The following is a 22,483-nucleotide window of genomic DNA, read 5'->3' as shown; positions in this document are numbered from 1 at the left end:
TGACCAACTGAAGTGTGTTTATTAAATCGAACCTCGGTGCCAATTTCAAACAGGCTCAATAAACAACGCCAACATCTACATGTACTGAGCAAGTAAAGCATTTAAAGGTTACCAGCCAAAGTGTAAATTTCCAAATGTTTGAGCATCAATCTTGTATAAACCCTACACCTCACGGCAAATAGGACCATTTATATAACACCCAAGCAGATCCTTGCCATTTGATTGGAGGATTGTCCGTCACGTGATAGCAAATAAAAGTACCAATACACGCTGAGTCACTCACCGTGCTTTTTCGTTCCATCCGAAAAGTACCATTGCACGCTGCCAGCATGCAATGGTACTTTTCGGATGGAACGAAAAAGCCGAGTAAAAACATCACTGCGTGCGCGTGTCTTTGGTAACGCAGCAGTGTTACTGCAAGGCATATTAGTAAAATTACTAGCATTCGGCTTCAACAATTCAAAATTGTAGGCCTACGCTTTGTTTGTTTTGAAAGTTGTATCTTTCAATCAAAATGACAAAGATCTACTTGGATGTTATATAAAACAAATAATGAATGTTTTTCATTCGTGCAATGGTGCGAAAATGTTCATTCGTTGAAAGCTGGAATGTTCCATTCAACTCAGCTCCGCCTCATTGAATAGAACATTCCATCTTTCAACTCATGAACATATTCGCACCATTGCACTCATAAACATTCATTATGTGTATACTATTTCAGGGCCTATGTCATCCAAAATTTCCTCAAGTTGCAAGTCAACTAGCCAAAGGTCACAATTAGGCAACGTTGCTACCCCCTTTCCTAGTGCTCTCAAAGCAGTCTAAGAAAATGTTCTGAGGCCCTAAAAATCATCAATTTTCTAGTAGGGTGCATCCCTAAGATTGTTGTTAACTGCACTAAGAATTTGCCACTGTAACAGTACTTATCAATGGGGATTTTGTTTCGTCTCAATCGCTTCAATCCGTAAAAGACAAAAAATCAGGAAAATTTTGTTTGAGAATGGCAATTCTAATGTGCAGAAGATAACACAATTGATACTGGTAGACCTCATTGTGACGCTACTTTATTTACCAAGCTCTGTCGACCTTCAAGCATTGATGCGATCTGCGAGCTGCTATAAATGTTGTATGCACAGGGCATGGATGCATGTACAGTATGTACACAAACCACTTCATTTATGTTGACCCCCCCCCCCCAAGAAAAAGCACACAATGAGTGTTTACACTGGAAGAGCAGCCGCACTGTGTACACATACATACACATGTTGAACCAAAATCAAACATATAAACTTGGAGGTTGATGATAACTTGGTTCGATCATGGTTTGAGAACTGCTCGACTTATGCCCATGCATGCTCAGGGGACCACACCACAGGGGGCCACACCCTTAGCGAACCCAGGGGTATATTAAATGGGTACCTGCAAGGGTTGATGTTATTGTGTATGAAAAAAAAGCCGTTATAGTTGCCCAGATTGTATACTCCCCGGGGAGCCGAGAAAGATTTTAAAATTAATGTTAGTGGCCCAATGACCAGGGCACTGATAAAAAACGCAGCGAGGACGGTTATTGTGAAATGGGCTTTAAAGCACTGGTTATTATTAACACAAGCTGTGTTTTCTCATGGACCCCTCCACAGCATCCTCGAATTTAACTGTTCAACGGTTCTACTGTTCTACCTATTATTTTCCCATTACAACATTGTAAATTGAATTCTGAGGGGGAAAAGGGGATGAAGTTGAACTACAATTCCTGCATGATATACACAGAGAAAGAGTTTAAAACCAATGCAGAAACCAAACCCAATTGCCATTATACACCATTATTGCTGCATCCTTCACATGGAACCTAAAGCCGTAGGTCCCGTGTGTTGTGTAATGAATGTAAAAGAACCTAGTGCACTTCTCATAAAGAGCAGGGGGTTCGCCCTGGTGTTCCTGGTCTGAGCGGCAGCATATTGCGCAACAGCACCTTGTAAACCATAAGGTGCTATCTATAAGGTCCCATACCTCAAAAACGTAGCTCCACATACCTTGCAGGGAAAGATACTTAGCACTTTGATACGCCCCTAGGGGTGTGACAAAGCCTATTATATAAGAACCTTATACTATTACTATTATTAATAAATGTGATTCCAGGGATGCACCCATTGCAATATGTGATGCCAACAACTCTGAGTACATCTGCCTAGATTAAAGTTACACAGTTAGTGCCCGTGTGCAGCTATATACAGATTGATATCTGAATACATTTCAATAACATAGTGTTTCTCGAAATAGTAAAATTTAAGAATTATCAAAAATATTCTCAACACACAGCACAAGAAGCCTTGTGCTTAATTACGTGCTTAATTACTCATTATCCTTCACTGCATAATCTGGGCCCAGTTTCATGGCCCTTCTTACCGTAAGCAAAGAATCAACGCTTGTGGTAGCAGGGAATTCCACGCTTTTGCAAGCGCAATTCACGGGTTGGCGGGGAATTTTGGCTTGTGCATGTGCGTTCTCCACGTAATTAGGCATCCTACTCTTAATACACAGCTGGCACAGAAATTCGGCGCTTGCCGTGCAAGCTAAAAATTGTGATCATAAGCGCAGAATTCGGCGGTTAGCAGAGCCATGAAATGTTGCCGTGATATGCACCTGAACATTTCCATTTGACTACAGGATTATACTCATTGAAACCTTGGAAAGCCCTTGAAATCTATCAAATTCCAACAGCATATTATTTTAAGTACAAGGGATGCAGTTTATGCCTACACAAATCTGGGGTCTACAGGTTTCATGATAGCTGGGCTGCTACTTGAAGGAACTTGATAAAGTGTGGTAGGTTTAAATGCCGTTTGGGGTCAGGGTTAAAAAAGTGCCGGAGCATTATCAAGTCTCACTCACAGGAGACTCTCAAAAAACTCCTTAAAAAAAATTATGCATAGTTGTCTATGGTTCCACCATGGGAACATCCTCCTCTTCTGCAGCCGTTGAGCCAACAGATGCCAAGGACAATATTGACGAAGCCTGACTTAGTCTCTCCTCTGTATTTGAGTCCCTTCCTACCTCTCCGTCGTCACAAGATGCAGCTTCTTCTGGCGACTGAGAGGTTAATACCTCTACCTCACCATCTTGCGGGAGGGATTCCGAGTCTGAAGCCAGCTCATCAGGCTCTTTCTGAAGACGTGGAGCTGGATTTTCGGAGGACTCTGACATCTTAAAGGCTTCTTGTGTAGATTCAGTTGGTAAGCTGTGGTTTTCAGTATCAGTTCTCTCTGATGCATTATTGGTGTTCTCATTCAGATGTGACGATGATCCCACCTCTGCCACCATCTCTACTTCACCATCTGAAGTCGGTGCAGAGTCTCCTGATGGCGCTATATCAGCTGGGTTTTCTATGTCAGCAAGGCTCCCAGTCCTGCTGCGGGCCCTTGCTGCTCTGTGGTCCTGAGCCTGCATAACATTCTGCAGTCCTCCAGCCAGGCGCATCCGGCGAATGTTAGCAGCGGCACGAACCATCAGGTGCAGAGCTTCTTGATTCGTTTCAGAGTCCGTGTCCGAGACTGAACTTGAAGTCGATTCCTGTTGTCCAGCTGTCTCTGCTGAGGCTTCCACTGTACTTGGACTAACGGTCGGTGTGCTACGCTCTCCAGAGATCCGACGCAAAGGAGGCGGTCCGTCTCCAACTCTCATACCCTCCTCCTCTGTCATCATGGTATCAACCTCATTATCCATCTCGGCAGGACTTGGTGGTGGCATCTCTGTCTGACTCTCAGTGGTATTTTCATCGGGCAGAATTTCCACCTGGCTGCCGGATCTCGAGGTGCGATCCCTGGACAGCATACGTACAAAAGTTCCCCTCTGCCTCCGTGAACCGCTCTGCCTGGTGGTTGGGCCTCGAGTCTCATTCCTGGCAATCACGGCAGCCTGGATTCCTTCGATAAACGCCCTCTGGGCCTCGTCAAAATGTGGCGAGGCCATGGTGGCAGTGTAAGACGGTGGTGCCTCGCGCCGGAGAAGCTCCTCTTCTATCTCCCGCAGTGGTGACATGTGTGACGGCGGGAAACGATCGCGGACATGTAGCTGATAGAGTTTACAAGTGCAGCTCAAGGCTGCCACTAGTAGGAGGCCACAGACTATGGACCCAACGGCAGCCGCTGTGACAACTTTAGTTGAGACATCTGAAAGAGAATTCAACAATACAACCATTAAAACTGGCACAGATTCTTGCGAGAAGATAACTATACTACATGTGTATACTTTTAACTTATTACAGATGGAAATTCGGCGGGTTCGAGTTGAGGGTCTGTAATACTCTCAACAAACTCAGAGGTTGCTGTCTGTCAACATTTAAAATTAAGCTATGGTGAGGGTTGGTCAGTCAAACCGAATAGAAAAAACAAATCAAGTTTGTTAACATTGATGTTCTGTATGACCCCTTCCATATCACTCATTTTCAATTTATGTTCACTGGCACAAAAACCAAAGAAAAAAGATGAACTTACAGCAGTTTTGCTCGTCAGAACCGTCCATGCAGTCAGTGGATTCATCACAGATGTATTTTTCCTGCATGCATTTTCTGTCGCCGCACAGGAACAAGCCGTAGTCCGCCTTGCAGATCCGGGGGTCGCAATCTTCCTCGTCTTCTCCAAATTTGCAATTCCGTTTCCCGTCGCAGCGTTGGTCCATGGAGTAGCAACCCGTGTGGGTCTTCAGGCATGGGATCTGTCCCGCTGCACAATCTGATATATTAAATAAAAATGCATGTTTACAGCACAGTTTCATTTATGTTATAACTACTTTTGGGTTGAACAAAGACAAATTGACTAGAGCGGGATTTGAACCAATGATCTTCCAATTATTGTGCCGGCACTGAACAAGTGAGCTCTCTATCTCTACGCCGTTGATTCAAATCCCACTCTAGTCATTTGTCTGTGTTTATTCCCAAAGTTATTTAAAATTTACCCAATGAATAATGATAATAATCGTAATAATTATATAGGTATTTATATAGTGCCTTAAACACAGATCAAAGCGCTGAACAATAAATAAAACAAGAACAAAGCAAAGAAGAAAAAAAAGAAAAAAAAGAAAAAAAAAAGGATTAATGAAGAGGCTGACTGAAAAAAGTAGGTTATGAGTTTTGTTTTTATTAATTGCAGTAGAAGATGTAATGCTTCCCTGATGAGTTTAGGTAATTTGTTCCATTCCATCGCCCCAGGTAGAGAAAATAATTGTGAAATAATTGTAATGGGATGAAGAAAAAAAATTCTGTTTCACCAGCCAAAACCATCCAAACAGTAAAAGGTGGTCTGTTTTACCAGACAAAACCATCCAGACGGTAAAGGGTGGAGGTTCATATTGTGTTTGACAAAGCCTTTGAAGCACCCTGGCAGCATGGGGCTGTATACTCCCCATGGAGCTGAGAAAGATTACAGGAATGTAACTGGCCCATTGACCAAGGGTGGATTTCACTAGTCTTATCTTGAGTTAGGACGAGTTACTCGTCCTAACTTAGGACTAGCCATACGTTTTGTATATAACTTAACTTAACTTAACTTAAATGCATTTATAAAGCGCTTTAAACCACTGTTTCAAAGCGCTGTACAGTCACGAAAAACATTGAAATGCAGGATTAAAAAACTCCTATATCTCCTAGGACTAGTCCTAAGTTATCTTTGTGATATCGACCCCAGGGCACAAATGTGAAAACACAAATGTGAAAACACATTGATACGTTGCTTTATTAAAATGTGCTATGTACATGTAGGAACTAATTTTTATTACTATTGCATGTGTGAGAGTCATTGCTAACAAAAAAGCCCCAAACTTGGGACTCAATTTTCAAGGTAAACTGAAATTATGGCATTTCCGCCTTTTGGTAACCCCTGGAGTTAAAGATTCTAAGGAGTTTTTGAAACAATGTCCGCAGCACTAGAGAAGTAGAAAGGGAAAAAAAATATATTTTTTTATTTGTGGAGAAAGAAAATGTCTGACTTTCTTCCCCAGGTCGACAAAAGAAGTCTGATTTCAGATAAAAGTCTACAAAATCTCATCCTTGTTATTAAGAAACCAAGGGAAATACCATAATGCACACAGCGAACACACACACATGCGTGCCTTTTTGGGTGTGAAAATGTGCACAGAAAGAATGGACTCCCTCAGTAGTAGAAAAGGTAGTCATGCATTGTTCGGAGGTGTGTAAATACATGTACCATCCTTTTGTTCATGTATTTGACACCCGAAAAGGCGAACAGCAGAGGCACGTGCCAGTGCTCCTCATGTTTTGCATTGTGTCTATAGCCAACATGGAGTTTGCTATCTTACCGATGCAGCCAACTTCATCTTGTCCCTTCATGCAGCTCAAGATGTTGTCACACTTCTGTGAATCATCGAAACAGTTCTGATCTGTTCGACTGCACAGGTACTGACCACTTAGACAATCACCTGGGGAGTAAACAAAGGCAACCAAAGATGACTATCAAAACAATGCTTTCTCTTTCTAACCCTACCTCAATCTGTGATACGCACAGCAGAATAACAATACTAATAGGTTCTTATATGCTGATTTTGTTTTTTACCCATACACTGCTGTGTTTTGGCACTGTAAACTCAGCACTTTCCCGATTCCTGAGAAAAAAATATCACAGACATATTTCTTGGGTGTGATTCAAACCCACGACCCTTGCAATTCTAGAGCAGTGTCTTACCAACCAGACTACCGAGATTGCCTGCTAGCCTATTATGGCTTATATAGGCTTTGTCACACCCCTAGGGGCGTATTGCAATGGTTTCAAGGCACCGTGGCGTAATATGCTGCCAATCCAGCCAGGAATACCAGGGCAAACTAGCTTCTCTTTTTCGATAAGTGCGCTGGGATTCATTTAAAGTGCATTACACAACACAAGGGACCAACAGCTTTCCCACCCATCTGAAAGACCCAACAATATTGGTCAAGCGTTTTGCTTAAGGACACAAGTGTCACATCAGGGACTGGAACCCACACTGTTGGTCAGAAACACCAGAACCCCTTAGTATGGTTCTCTTATCTGCTTGGCCATGACACGAATACTCAGTGCTTCCTGGGTAGACAGATCAGTTTTCGTTGCAGCACCATATCTCCGGAATAAGCTACCCCCAAAATTAATGGTTGATTTTCTTCACAGGGCATACTCAAGAAGTCTCAATTTAAATACAAACCTGAAATTTGTTTAGACAACTTATAGATGATTAATAGAGTTTGTGATAGCGAAACCTAGATTTGTAAGTCAGGCCATATTTACCTTTGGTCTGATAAGTCACATTAAATCCCTTGTTATTTGATGACGCATCGGTGTGAAAAATGACCAACATCGTATTGCCTGTACCATCGATGACTTTTGGCGGCACATTGACGGCCTTGTCGTAGGAGTAGTAGTTACCAATCAGAAACTGTGGCTAAAAAACATTAAGGATATTGCCATTATTATTGTCATGTTTCCTGTGTTCGTAACCCAAAACAAGTGCGTTTTACCAGTACTAAAGGTGCCAGACCTTTCATACCATTCACACATTTGTTTGGTTACATGCACCTTTATCCCAATGAAACAGAGCTACTTAAGCAGAAAGTATTGCTTAACAGTTTTCTGCTTATCACCAATTAGCAGGATACCATTCACAGGGGTTATATGTGCATTGGGAGTTTCGCTGGTAACCTAATTCTGATAACCATAAACTTGTTGTGGTAAGCTATTCTGAAATTAGGCAGAGGGCCTAATTTCACACCCGCTAAAGCAGAAATGCTTGCTGAACATTAATTCGTTGCTCAGCAGAAATGAGCAGGGTACCAGTCAATAATTGTACACATGACATGGTAGTTTGAATGGTAACCTTCTCTGGTATGCAAAATGTTGTTGTGTCTATGAAATAATGCCACGATCTTTACGCTTTGTCAATGGATACTTTAGGGACTCTAGGTGGCAGCAGACTTACCAGGTATATCAATTGTTCTTGTAAATGTGAGCATAATCAGATTGACATAAACAATGGAAATTTACCTTGTAAGACTCCTGCCCTCTAGTGTTCAAAAGTCGCCCACTACTTACCCCTTCTGTATCGCCGTCATACACGTTGACATAATCAGTGTCGTAACCTTGCTCCAGATTAAAGGTATGGAACCGGAGCTGGATGATTGCGCCACTCTTGACAGAAAGCGTCCACGAGCAGTCAAGATTTGAGTCGTAGTTATTTGGAAAATTGGGAGAGGTGAAATATTTATAGTCCGCTGATTGGAGAAAAAGGAAAAAGGAAAGAAATCATCAGTTAAAAAACCACAGCAAAAAAAGAGAAATTGACGATGGTGAGTATCGGCCTGTCAGATAAACACGTTTGTAATTGTCAAAACATCAAATCTCATAAAAGGAACATAAAAGAATTGGTAAGAAAAAAAATATTTTACATCACAGATTTACATAAAACTTACACGGTCTAATAATGATTGTAGAAAACATCCCTTGAAATATTTCTGTCTGAAATGTTATATTTGATGAGAAATAAACAAAACTAATTTCCCGTTCGGAGTTTATCGCTCAGTGAGCGTTTTTATCATATTATTTTTTTAAGTCGATGTAATGCAACGTTTAATCAGTTGTTTACTATGACTCGTGACCCAGATGGCCGATCGATCTCAACATTCTGCAGGTCACTTTATGTAAATATGGTGATTACACCGTCAACAACTGTTTTATTAGCAAAACCGATTCTGTAATATTCCTTAAAGACTTTTCAAAATGTCCACAGATTTACATTAAACTTACAGGGTTTGAAGATAATGATAGTGGAAAGCTTCCCTTCAAATACTACTAACTGAGGTTGTGTAGTTTTTGAGAAATGAGTAAAACAAGTCACAAAATAATTTTTTTCTCAGGAACACAAAAAAAAATTATTTTAGCATGTAAAATCCCATTAACCAGTTATGATATTATACCAAAACCAAAGCATAACTGGTTAGTACGTTTTTACATGCTAAAACTGAGCAAACATTATTGGTTTTGTTCATTTCTCAAAAACTACAGCACCTCAGTAAGTAAAATTTCAAGGGAAGCTCTCTACACGTACTATCTTCAAACTGTGTAAGTTTAAAGTAAATCTGTGGACATTGTGTTTGTGTTAAGAAAAAGTACATAGCCAATTAAAAGTATTCCTTACAATCATAATAATGACGACAGACCGAGTGGCAGTCTTTCTCATCTTCCCCATTGCCACAATCAATGTGTCCATCGCATTTCTTGGACTCGGAGAGGCATATAGGTTTGCCGGTAACCCTCGACGTGCACAGGATCTCGTGGCCGGAGCAACGCCACGGCACAGTTGTTAAAGGTTTCGGGGTTGTCGCTGTAAATGAAACAAACACCAAACAGAACAAAAATTAACAGAAGAGCCGAGTTGAGAGTGCTTTGTGCCAGCTCAATGGTAGAGAGTATGGACAACCTTTGTTCAGGCCCAATTTCATAAAGCTGTTACCCAGAATATACTGTTTCGGCAAATTTCTTTGATAAGCAAAAAGAAAACAAGTGGGACACAATAATGTAAACAATAATGTAAGTTTATAGGGAATTTGGCTGGTAACCAGTTTCTGATAAGCAAGGGGGATTGTAAATTTTATATGGAATTTTGGCTGGTAATCAGATTCTTTTAAGCAAGATTTGTCTGTGCTTAGCAAGTTATTATGCTTACACAAGTTGTGTACCAACAGATAATAATAATAACCGTATTTATAACGTGCCTTTCGCAAAGGATACAAAGTGCCAGGTATTATTACTGCAAGGAGTTGGCGAATTTTGAGATATAAGACCTAATCCTTAAGCACCATGTAATGGTTTACAAGGTGCTGTGGCGCAATATGCTGCCAATCCAGCCAGGAACACCGGAGCGAACCCCTTCTCTTTTCGATAAGTGCACTGGGTTCTTGTACATGCGTTTACACAACACATGGGACCAACGGCTTTACGTCCCATCTGAAGGACGAAGCAATGGTTATGTGTCTTGCTTAAGGACACAGGTGTCACGGCTGGGGATTCGAACCCACAGTCTGCTGATCAGAAACACCAGAGTTTGAATTTGGTGCTCTTAACCGCTCGGCCACGACACTCTAGAACTCAGCTGAGGTCATTGTGAGAACAACTCCCGCTGAAGTAAATTAGTTTTTGAGAAAAGAGGTAATTTCTAACTCAAATAATAAAAGACTCCTGCTGCACCTTTTTATTATGCACAATGCAATGAGTGTGTTTTTTCTCTTCATAATTCTCTTGCAAATTGGATGACCTGTTGAGCCCCAGGTTTGTTATTTTGTGCGTACAAAATAATGGGATACACCAAGTGAGATTACTTAAATTTCAACCTATTTCAACCTACGTTCACGGCAAAATGTTGGGATACACCAAGTGAGAATACTTAAATATCAACCTACATTCAGGGCAATTTGAAGGAGACTCGTCCGAGCCATCAAAACAATCCTTCTGGCCGTTACATGCCCAGCTCAGCGGCAGACAGTTCCCATTACTGCAGTGGAACTCAGTCATGGGATCACAGCTTTCAATATGGCGAGCACCTTCAGATTGCATTGGACAAAATTATTCAAATATTATTATTATTTTTTTTAACCCATGCCCATTTTTGTTTACCCATACCCATTTAAATTTTGTTGCACTGTATACTCAATAATTTCCCCCAAGTCCTGTGAAAAAAAATATCACAGGCAAACCAAAATAAGCCTGCTTTATCTTAATGCAAACTTAACATCTATCGGCCCAGTAACAGCTGCCAAAACATAGGATTCCAACTGCCTCCAGCTACCGAGCAATCTCTAAAATTGCAAGGGTCGTGGGTTCAAATTGATGTATTGGTAAAAAAACAAAGTTAGTATTCTTCATCCCCGATGCTAATTTAACACTTATTATGTAATTCAAACAGTAAGTGGAAACTTCAAATCATCAAAAGTGTACCTTGAACGGTTTTGATACCTTTAGTAGATCAAGTTTTGGGTCATGATATGAACCCCGTCTGAATGTGAATGTAGAAATTTCAGCTCCATTAGTCATCAGGTTTAAAGAAGACAAAAGTGAAAATCAAAGAAAAATGCAGTAGAGTCCCGTATATCCACTGTACATGCTCAAATAATTTTGGAGAAATTGTTCCGTTCATTTCTCAAAAACTGTGGACTTTGGGGGTTTGTGCTGTACAAATAGTACCCAGACCCTTTCAAGCAAACCATAAACAAGCCCCTTAGTACATCACTGACATGCTCCAATTGAGATCTCTACAAAGACTTTTCTGTTCGTCTACCTCTTGCTCCCATTTTTGGTCATGCCAAGAACTCGCTTTTCAACTTTGGCAGATAGGCCATTCTCCATATATGACCCTTAAAGGCACTGGACACCTTTTGTAATTGTCAAAGACCAGTGTTCTCACTTAAAATAAAAACAATTGTGAAAATGTCATTATTCTTTTGCAACTTCGATGGACAATTGAGTCACAATTTTCACAGAGATGTTATTTTATACACATGTTGGGATACCCCAAGTGAGAATACTGGTCCAGCCATTGATTTCACAAAACTCTTCCTAACTTAGGATTAATCTTTTAGGACTTATGACGCGTTAAGTTCCGTATCCATAGATGTTAGGACGCACTAAACCCATCATTAGTAAGGACGAGTTACTCAAGTAGAGTAACTTGTCCTTAATCTCGAGATAGGATTAATCCTAGCATTTTGTGAAATCGGATGCAGTGCCTTTGAAATTAAGTTAGGACACTTACTGATATAATACTCCAGAGCGAATCCCTTCTCGCTGTTGCTCTTGTCCGTCCTGAATGTGATGATTATCAGCGCAGTGTTTACGCCAGAGATGTAGGTCGGTGGTAGCTCTACACCGCATTGGTTGATGCCCAGCGGACTAATGGACACATAGTCTTTTTGGCAATCTTTGCTCGGGACCAGATGGAAGTCCGTAAACCTGGGAAAAGACACAAACAGAGAATTCAGTTAATTTACCCGCAGTGGGCTGTATTTTTGACCGCGTGCAGGTGCTCTCAAAAGTACTTTTATCACTTCCGGGGGTATATGCAAATTGTCATCCTGCACAGTTTTAATCGGCGTTCTGTTACTTCTGTGCACCATAGTTTTTTAGTTGCTTGGTTGTAACGACTCTCATCAAGGTCTTATTGTCCGTGATGGATATGGTGCATGTGGTGGTAGTGTGTTCCTGTCTTCAATAAGTGTTTTTGGGAATGAATGAATATAATAATAAATAATAATATCACAGCATTTTTAAAGGAGCGCTAAATCTGGTGAAAAACCATTCAAAGGCACCAGTCAAGATGGAAAGAGGGAAAATTCTCAAGTGTTGGGGAAAGCAAGTGTGAACAGGTGTGTCTTAAAGTGATGCTGAAAGATGGAGATGTCATGGATTTTCCTGAGGTTTTCAGGGAGTGAATTCAAGAGCCTGGGTGCTGTAATACCCCCTGGAAGTGATACAAATATGTTTGAGAGTGCCATCACGTGACCAAAAACACATCGCATAGGAGACTAGTTTACTGGCCAAAAGCTCCTGCGATCCAGTGTGAAATTCAAGCCTTGGCTAATACCTCTACACTAACCTTATTGTGGCCACCTGACTGGAGTTCAGCTTGATGTGCCATTTGCAGGCAGCATTGTTTGGGTAGTTGCTCGGGTAGTTGGGACTCTTTATCGTGTCAAACGGTCTCGCAAGGAAGGTATCATCACTGCAATTTGTAAATGCTGTCAGGGAGAAAAAAAAACGTGTAAGTCAATTTCATTTCAGTCAAATAAAATTCCATTAACAGTAATAATGGACTGTTTATACAGCTCTGTTATATCCACACATTCTGATGAACATGGCATGTCCCTGGCCTGTTATTACATGCATGCCGTGGCCTCCGTTGCCCTGGTCTTGGCCTTGGTGCCCTTTCAAAAGTTTTCCACTGATTTTAAGATTTTCCAAAGGAAGTGCCCTTTCCAAAATTAAAATGGCCTTGCCTTTAAAAAAAAAAAATGAAATTTCAGGCCTGATGTATGTAATACACTGGTCATGTGACAAATGCTTGTTTCATTTGTTTCATTCATGTCAATCCTTAAAGGCAGTGGACACTATTGGTAATTACTCAAAATATTTGTTGCATAAAACCTTTTTTGGTTAAGAGTTATGGGGAGAGGTTGATATTGTAAAACATTGTGAGAAACGGCTCCCTCTGAAGTAATGTAGTTTTCGAGAAAGAAGTAATTTTCCACGAATATGATTTCGAGACCTCAAGTTTAGAATTTGAGGTCTCGAAATCAAGCATCTAAAAGCACACAACTTTGTGTGACAAGGGTGTTTTTTTTCTTTCATAGTTATCTCGCAACTCCGATGACGGATTGAGCTCAAATTTTCACAGGTTTGTTATTTTATGCATAGGTTGAGATACAGTAAGTGAGAAGACTGGTCTTTGACAATTACCAATAGTGTCCAGAGTCTTTAAACATCACCAGTGTTCTCCACATACCTTTTCTTTTAAAGAGAGGGGGGGGGGGCAGGTGGTTTGACATCTTTGGATGAACGCCAGTCGGTATGAAGACGACATATACCCGGGGGTGGGGGGCGTCTTGAGATCCCTAGCGCACTACACCACAAACTATACTTTAATTCAAAACCCTTTTCATGAGTTAAAACATGTTGACCGAGGATAAAAGGTCAAGTTACCTGCTTCAACGCGTTCAGTTGCTGTTGACAAGACTATCAGGAACACTGTTAAAAAAACAAATAACAGTAAGTGAAAAAAACATTAAATTCAAAAATGCTGTCTGGATTGAATGGTCCATTGAAGAGAGTGAGAGCCTTATCACAATAGACCGATCCAGCAGGCTCCGCCCACAACGCACGTGTGAGCAAGAACACGTGGGGCTATCCAACGCCTTTCTGCACAACTCTGCCGCACGCATGTCGGACCTTACTTGTCGACCTTCGTTGCGTTGTGATTGGTCAATACGCAATGGGGCGGAGCCTAATGGATCGGTCTATTCTTTCTGGTCCGGTTAGCTACATGTAGGTCAGCCTTGAAAAGCATCCCTACGATGCACTCGTGAGATATGAGTTTTCTGTGTTTTTAAAATGTAATGTTTTTTTGTTTTTCAAATTTGAATCTTTTTAGTGCACACGGGGAATTTTGTTCTCCACTTTTCACTTGTAATCTGTGATGAAATAAATAAATTTAATTGAATTTAATTGAATTGAGTGAAAATGCTAGGGGACTCCGACTAGTAAAAAAACAACAAAAAGGTAACCACTGGTTCCGGGGTTATATTTATGGTAGATTGTGGGTTTTTATTGGCCAAGAACCAGTTACTTGATGCACTACAAAGACACTATTAATTATAGCTCAGGCATGACAGGGGAACAAGAGTTATGTAACCCATGTGGTAGTATGTAAATTACCATGATCAGGCCCACCATTGGTCAATACAACGCCATGAACAATAATAATAATAATCGGTTTTGATATAGCGGTTAATACACACAAAGGGCTTCTCAAAGTGCTTCTAACATGTAGCTCTAGGTTTGTGTCACTACTACTAATTTACACTGGTAGTGACATGCAGGGAAACCGCTTTACATTGGATTGTTAACGACTACCAATATTTCTTAACTTTACTAATTTTGTCAAAATAATGTTAGTAATGTTTGAAAATTACATCAGATTGCCCCAAAAGTTCTAAGAGGTTTCTCTGCTGTCAGTGTCATGCCTGTTCCAAAGAAGAGAGCAGAAAATTGAACTTTGACCAAAATTCATCAAATTAAAATTAAGGTAATTTTCTAATAAGAAAGTGTTTGAAATTGTTCAATAAAACAACAGTCGATGTTTAAACCCTTTTTGTAGGGACTAATTGTAATACATTTTAACAGATAATGATTTGTTTTTCACACATTTTTTAAAAGTTCAATGGTGCTTGAACACTGCACCCACCTGTCTTGCTATGTGCAGAGTCATATAATATGATTTTATGATTCTATTTATGATGCATATTGCAAACGTGTACATACACCCAGAGAAAAGCTTGTGTACACCATGCATTTGGGCTGGTCTGAATGCGTGTGTGTGTATTCAATCATATTGTATTGTACGCCCACTAACTGACTAACAAAAATAAATCCAATCCACAAATCAAACGAGCATACATGTACAGTACACTGTACATAACATAGAGCAATGACTCCTTGCTCTTGTATGCATCATGATACATACATCATGTACATTATTGTATACTTTTTTTTATGCACATCATCAAACCATAGAGCTAGAACTAAGATCAAACTACATGTACATGTAGACCAAAAACTATGTGGTCATTTCTCTAGCATCCCGTGAACAGTTCACTAGAACTAGCATCACGTGAACAGTTCACATCATGGGACTTGGTGATTCAATACACAACAATACAAACACACCATGGTATCCCCTTTGGGGGCTTCATGGTACTGGTACCAAGCACAGCCAAGTAACATTTTCCATCAGAAGCCCGTTTTCATTTCATGAACAGTTTGTAAAGAGTTCATGGTCGTTCTTTGCAGTGGACCTTTTCAGTGTTATAAATGAAGTACAAATGAGAATGATGATTGAAAAACCCCATGGCTTGGTGAATTTAGGCTGAGTAAAAAAAATTAACTTGTTTATTTTCCTGTGTTTTTTTTTAATGATAAAGTTGGATGAGGGGGCCTCTTATATTTAAAATTTCTTCATTTTATAGCTGTGGGTTTTTCAGGAGGAAAGAGCCAGAAAAAAGATTGCTTGCTTTGTAAAACTTTAAAAGAATGGTGCCAAGATTAATACCAAATAAATGAAATTTTAAGCCCTGTATTGGGGACAAAAAATACTTGTAGCTCAAAAAAAGAACCAGGGCAGGAATTATCAGCTTGTGAATTTCAAACTTTTTGGCTTAATTTTCTCTGTTTTTCACAGAATTCTACTCTTAAAACCGATAGATTCAAGCACTTTAAAGGGTACTTTAAAGGGTGCTATAAATAAGTACAGCATTCTGTGGTTAAGCATTTAGAGAAACACAGAGCCCAATGAGAACAGGAAAGATGTTCAAAGAGTACACTACTCTGTAAATCTGCAATCAGACCTAGTTTCTGTCACCCATTTGTGTGGGTTTAGAGAAACACAGCCCATTTTTCATGAGAATAGATTTTAAAGCCATTGGACCCTTTCGGTACAGAAACAAACCAAAAAGTTCACAGATTTACAAATAACTTACAGGGTTTACAGAAGGTAGTGGTGAAAGACTTCCCTTGAAATATTATTCCATGAAATGCTTTACTTTTTGAGAAAACAGTAAAACAATATCAATTCTCGTCAGCGAGAATTTCGGATTTATTTTAAACACATGTCATGACACGGCGAAACGCACGGATACACGGGTGGGTTTTCCCGTTATTTTCTCCAGACTCCGATGACCGATTGAGCCTAAATTTTCACAGGTTTGTTATTTGATATAGAAGTTGTGATACACGAAGTGTGGGCCTTGGACAATAGTGTTTACCGAAAGGGTCCAATGGCTTTAAACGAAAGACTTTCAAAGCGTACTCCAGTATGTAAAATTGTAGTCAGACCTAAGATCTGTCACCCATTTGTGTGGGTTTTGTAACTCCATGGGGTACAAGTACATTCGATCGCACAGCTTATAAGCATTTAATGCATACTGTCAAGTGATGAAAGTGGAGATCTTCCTACATTGTACGTATCCAAAATTACTCTTTTTTTCTGGGTGTTATGAATGAAAGTATTCTTTTTCTAATACCATCCTCTGCCTGCCTTGTGGAACTCATGCCTATCGATTTAAGGCAGCAGTCAACAGATTTTCTCCTTGATTCAACCCACACCAGTATACATCTCTTTGAAGTTTTTATTTGTTAAACATCTTTACGAGAACTGGTTCTGGGGGTTGACATGTTGACCCCCAAAATTATTTAAAGTTTACAAACTCAGTTTCCCTTGTGGTTTATTACTTGATATTTTGAAGCAAACAAAAATTGTGGACACTATTTAATTTGCCTGTTTCTGTCTGTACATTTGTATTAGCTGACTGAGTACCTTTTGAGTATAGGAAAAAATTATCCTCCTCAGTCTAACCAAACTGGTTCTCCACATCTATTGTAGGTTTTAATGTTTCTCGTTTGTGTGTAATTCGGTTGAACTTGTGGAGAAGAATGAAATAATAACTAGATACGATTGCATTTGTGCACAAATGCAGAGCCGTTTCGTTAATAATATTTTCTCTTGGCATCAAAGCAGTTATGACCAAACCAGCCTATTCAAACAAATACCATGTTCAGATAGCAATTTATGACATAAAGGTGCAAAAATTAAAATAAAATAAAAAATCATAAAAAAAATCACTTGATGACGTCATCATGACGTCACTTCACAATTAACAAGAACTTTCCGGTATCTAACATTCAACAAAGTTTCATGAAATAATCATAAAAAGTAACAAAGGTAATAATGGTCTATGTGTACAGTGTATTTAGGACAGCTGTGCTGGTATGACAAATATTGTGATAACTAAGCATTTATAGGATTTGAGGCATTGCATTGTGAGGTACAGTGTATCAAATTCATTTGGTTTTGGGTAACACTATACACAAGTATCTACTTGCCAGGTAGAGTCTGTTCTTTAGAGAACACCTTCCGCCCGGTTAGTAGTTAAAAAGCAGGACAGTTCTTTTCAGAACTGAGAAGTCTCCAGAACATCCGATAAATCTACTCCACTTTAGTAGAATGCCGAAAGACAGTTCTCTAAGGAACAAACTCTACCTGGCAAGTAGATACTGTACATGTTCACACTTTTTACCGCAAAACAAATTTTTATATAATTTTAAGAAGCAGTTTACATACATGTATGTATGTTGTGCCCATCCAGTGGAAATCTTTGCCTGCGACAAGTTAGAATGACTGGTGATATCATTCCTTACAATGGGAGCCTTTTGGATGGTCCTTTTTATACAGCTCTCGCCAGTAGTGTGAGTGCTCAGACCAACCTGTGAACTACTGGGGGGGGGGGGGGGGGGGGGGTTCCTGTACAAGTACCAACATTGTGGGTGAGGAATACCTTCTACCCCACATCAGGCAATAAATAGATCCATGGCAACTAGCATTTGGCCTGTAAACCATTGATATTGGCAAACACACTATTATTCCAAAGTTTGCTGTGTTCTGTTTCGGCAACTAGCCAGCAGAACCAGTTAGCTTGATAGTTTCACTTAAGCTGTGTTCCCATTGAACTTTTTCTTCCGCTGCCACACGGAAAGTTGCCAGGACTGGCTTTGGTGTAAATCTACTGTGCGTTCCCACCTGGACCTGCATGTTTTTTCGGCGACGTTTGCATTTATAACAGCGTGGTCGCTGTATGTTTACATCCCAGAGCTATCCCCATTGGACTTTTTAGTGGCCCTGGGGTGGATTTCACAAAGGTAGTCCTAACTAAGGACTAGTCCTAGGCAATGCTAAGAGATAAGACCAGTCCTAAGTTAGGACCAGTAACTCATCCTAACTTAGGACTGGTCCTATCTCTTAGCATTGCCTAGGACTAGTCCTACATTGTAAGTTAGGACTACCTTTGTGAAATACACCCCTGTTTAGTTACTGTGGCTGCGTGGAAGTCTTCCACGACCTCTTTTGACCTTTAAGTTTTACATCACGTTCGCGGTATGTTGACAGGGAGAGCAATTTACTGTGTGTCCCAGTTGGATTTAATGTTGTCACTGTACTGAAAAGTTGCGGTACTTATGACAGCAAAAAATACAACTTAGGGAACTTGGCATTAGCCTGCCGGCAATCTTCACTACTCCATTAGCCTACTTCAAACTAAAATAGGGATGTTGCTCATCACTGAACAAGCCCGCCGGACCACTTGGAGAGATATGTGACTGGTCAAACTCAGTAATAACTTGCATTTGGCCAAAGACCAAATATTAAGGGCAGAACCCTCAGGCCTGATCACGGAGGCACTTGAAGCGATTGCCTCCATGCCCCTGGTCATTGCCTTCCTGCCCATGAAATACTCCAGTATAAATTTACAACTCCTCATAGGGTGCCCTTCACCAAGGAGAAAATGTCTTGGTGCACTTGCCCTTTTAAAAACGAAGCATACCTAGGCTTAATACACCGCATTCATTAGACATGTCTAAGCCACGGCGACTGGTGTGACTGGTGTAGGAATCGTGACTATTGATTGCATCTATTCGAGTCGCGACTACCGTTTTTCAACTACTTGGTTAACCCTGCCACCACACTACTAAATAAATAGTCGCGACTACTTGTTTGGTTAACCAATTGGGTCACTCACAACTATTTACAACAAGATAATTTACTTACGAAACACAATCACACATCAGTGACAAAATCCTTCAATTTAATCCTTTCAGCGTGAATTTTACTATTTCGCTACGGCAAACATTATGCTGCAATGCAGCTTGGTAAATTAAAAAGTTAGTCCCGACTAGTGTCAAAGTCGCGACTATTTGAGGCGCAACTAGTCAAGTAGTAATGTCAGGGACAATTTCAGATTAGGTAGCACAGAAATTTTTTTAATTTTTACCTGACAATATTGTGGTACATAATGAGCCAATTCCATTCGCTGAAAGTCTCCGGAAAATGTCCATTGCCTGCAGATAGAAAACCAAAATTTTGATTTGACAATGTTCAATATTCAAAGTGGTGATAACTAAAAATATGTATTATATGTGTACTTTTTAAAATAAATCTCTTCTGTTGGAGTGTCGGCTTTGAAAAGAGCCGATGGGGTCTTGACGTTTTGAACAGTTTTCTCTGCTCCTCTTCAGGAGGAAGAAGCAGAGTTAATAGTGTTCAAAAACAGGTTGACCAAACCGCCTCCTTTCAGAGCGGCGAGCCAACAATCCCACAAAAGAGAACTGATACATTTTTGTTACTTTTTATTGCTAAATATCCTGTTTGAAGTATAATGAAGGAAGTAAAAACATGCTAAGATACAGTGACACTTAGTTGGATGATCGTAACCCTGCATCCACCTGAAGGTCATAGCCTGGAGGAACCTTGGGAGGTTCGAGGGTTACATTTACAATTATTGCAACTAGAGTAAGTTCTTTTTTATTCCCCAAATTGCAAGGAAAACAAAATACCACCAATCACGCAACAAAATCAAAACAAAAAAGGGTGTGTGTTTTAAAGGCAGTGGACACTCTTGGTAATTACTCAAAATAATTATTAGCATAAAACCTTACTTGGTAACAAGTAATGCAGAGAGGTTGATAGTATAAAACATTGTGAGAAATGGCTCCCTTTGAAGTGACGTAGTTTACGAGAAAGAAGTAATTTTCCACGAATTTGATTTTGAGACCTCAAAATAAGATTTTGAGGTCTTGAAATCAAGCATCTGAAGAAAGCACACAACTTCGTGTGACAAGGGTGTTTTTCTTTCATTATTATTTCGTAACTTCGACGACCAATGGAATGCCAAATTTTATCAGGTTTGTTATTTCATGCATGGGGCGCATGTTGAGATACACCAAGTGAGAAGACTGGTCTTTGGCAATTTAATACCAATAGTGTCCAGTGTCTTTAAGTAAGAAAACAAATGATGAATAATTTAATGAAAAAGTGGCAGCAGAAAATTTATCTACCATCTACTAATTTTAAAACTAAAAAGTAACAACACTACACTACATTTACAGGGAGGGTGTTCAGACAACTCGTCCGTTGGACAACTCGACGGTTGAGTCAGAGACAGCTCAACCTTTCGGACAGCTCGACAGACGGTTTTTTCAACTGTCAGTCAGACAACTCGACTTAGTCGACGAATAGCCGTGGGGGGCCTCAGCTTAGCTGTGGTTAGGATTTTAACTTAAGTAAACACACAGTAACACTAACAATAACAGAGTTTTTTTGTCGAGCCTTAGGGTTAGGCTTAATTAAAAAGTCGATATGGTCGAGTCGTCTGAACCCTTGAGTTGTCCGAATGGTCGTGCTGTCTCAACCATAAGGTTTATCGCGAATCAGAAACACAATGCATTGGGGGAAGGAATATGGGGTGGTTTCTATGCAATTTCTACGACTTGCGCACGCAACGCCTATACCTTTGTGTGGGTTCAACAGTGCCCTCTCTTGATATTTTGCTATTCGCGATAAACCTTATCGAGTTGTCTGAATGTTCGAGTTGTCCAAAGGACGAGTTGTCTGACATCGCCATACAGAGCTACGGTACAGCCCTTTAGTTGCCATCGAGGCATGGAGGGACCGAGACGAGCGAGACCGGCAACGTGTGCCCCTGCTCGCTACACGCGAGGGATGCTCGCTTGTTTGTCAATCAAACGAGGGCGCCTCTCGAGACGAGGGATCCCACGTTTAGTTGGGAAGCAGCTATACGAGACAAACGAGCGAGGACCCGCGAAACTATCGAGTACCCACGAAACGAAACGAGCACTGCACAAGCAAGGACTATTTCAGGGATCGTCTTCTTGAAAGTTATTACAAATGCAGTAAACACAAGGAGTGTCGGTATTGACCAAGCAGCGTACAAAGCAAAACAGTAAGAATGTTCGTACTCCGTCTTCAATAAGTTGCCGTTTTGAGACATTGATAAAAAAAATTTAAAGGGTAAGAGAAGGTCCAAACTCCTTCTGTAATTGCCGTATGAGACGATCCAGTTTTGGAGAAAAAATAATATAAGCATGTCCAACGAACTCCCATGTATTAATTTTTTAATAATAATCGCCGTTGTGGGACATTTTTATGTACCAAAATTGTTTTTATTGTAAAAATGTCGGTACTCCGTCGTCGGCGTTTGAAACCGTTTGTTATAAAATGCATATGGTTGGAAAGATGTTTTAAGATTCAGCTATCCTTGGCCACACAAGTGGGGCTAAGGATTCAGCTATCCTTGGCCACACAAGTGGGGCTAAGTCAGACAGTGTGTGCAATCATAATGCCAATGCAATGGCCTGGCGTTTGGATAAACATTAGGAAAAACAGGTTTGTTACTCCTGATTATCAAACCGTTTCTAACAATTTATTCTACTTCTGTTACACATAATAAATACCTTCAGTAGACATGTACAGTGTAGTATGGTAAGTAAATTAATCCACTGACAAGTTGCCGTGGAAAGCCCCGATGGAAAATGTTGGTTTTTATGTCCACTTCTCTTTTCACTTCCTCAGTCGGCGACGAAAAAGTCAACATGAAAAAAACTAGTTTTCTGTCAATATCGCGTTGGAAGCTTTAAGTATCGATACCTTATTTTTGATAAATCCCAAAACATAATAAGGAATCGATCAAACTAACGTCGCTGATCCGACTCTAATATCTTGGTATCGAGCTATGCGTAGTTTTAAGGCAAGAAAGGTGGTATCGATACTACTACCAAGTTCCATGGAATCGAGTAAGTCTGGTTACCGGCCTCCAGAGTGTTTAAAACTCCATGTTCTA

General features: G+C 40.2%; 1 protein-coding gene across 1 annotated transcript; it reads right to left on the bottom strand.

Moving 5' to 3' along the window:
* Nucleotides 1-1,911: 1,911 nt before the first annotated feature.
* On the bottom strand, nucleotides 1,912-22,215 carry LOC117289389 (low-density lipoprotein receptor-related protein 12-like). Its single transcript, XM_033770491.1, has 12 exons — nucleotides 22,098-22,215; nucleotides 19,619-19,685; nucleotides 13,725-13,769; nucleotides 12,622-12,763; nucleotides 11,782-11,978; nucleotides 10,433-10,573; nucleotides 9,172-9,357; nucleotides 8,070-8,248; nucleotides 7,269-7,422; nucleotides 6,313-6,432; nucleotides 4,491-4,727; nucleotides 1,912-4,166 (listed from the first exon to the last, which is right to left on the bottom strand). Exons 2-12 carry the CDS (start codon nucleotides 19,680-19,682, stop codon nucleotides 2,935-2,937), a joined length of 2,697 nt encoding a protein of 898 aa, XP_033626382.1. The 5' UTR covers nucleotides 19,683-19,685; nucleotides 22,098-22,215; the 3' UTR covers nucleotides 1,912-2,934.
* Nucleotides 22,216-22,483: the final 268 nt, after the last annotated feature.

Source organism: Asterias rubens, chromosome 4 (assembly GCF_902459465.1).
Source record: "Asterias rubens chromosome 4, eAstRub1.3, whole genome shotgun sequence".
Classification (NCBI taxonomy): domain Eukaryota; kingdom Metazoa; phylum Echinodermata; class Asteroidea; order Forcipulatida; family Asteriidae; genus Asterias; species Asterias rubens.
Note: the sequence above shows the minus strand (reverse complement) of the source record. Positions and strands in the feature narration are given on the sequence as shown.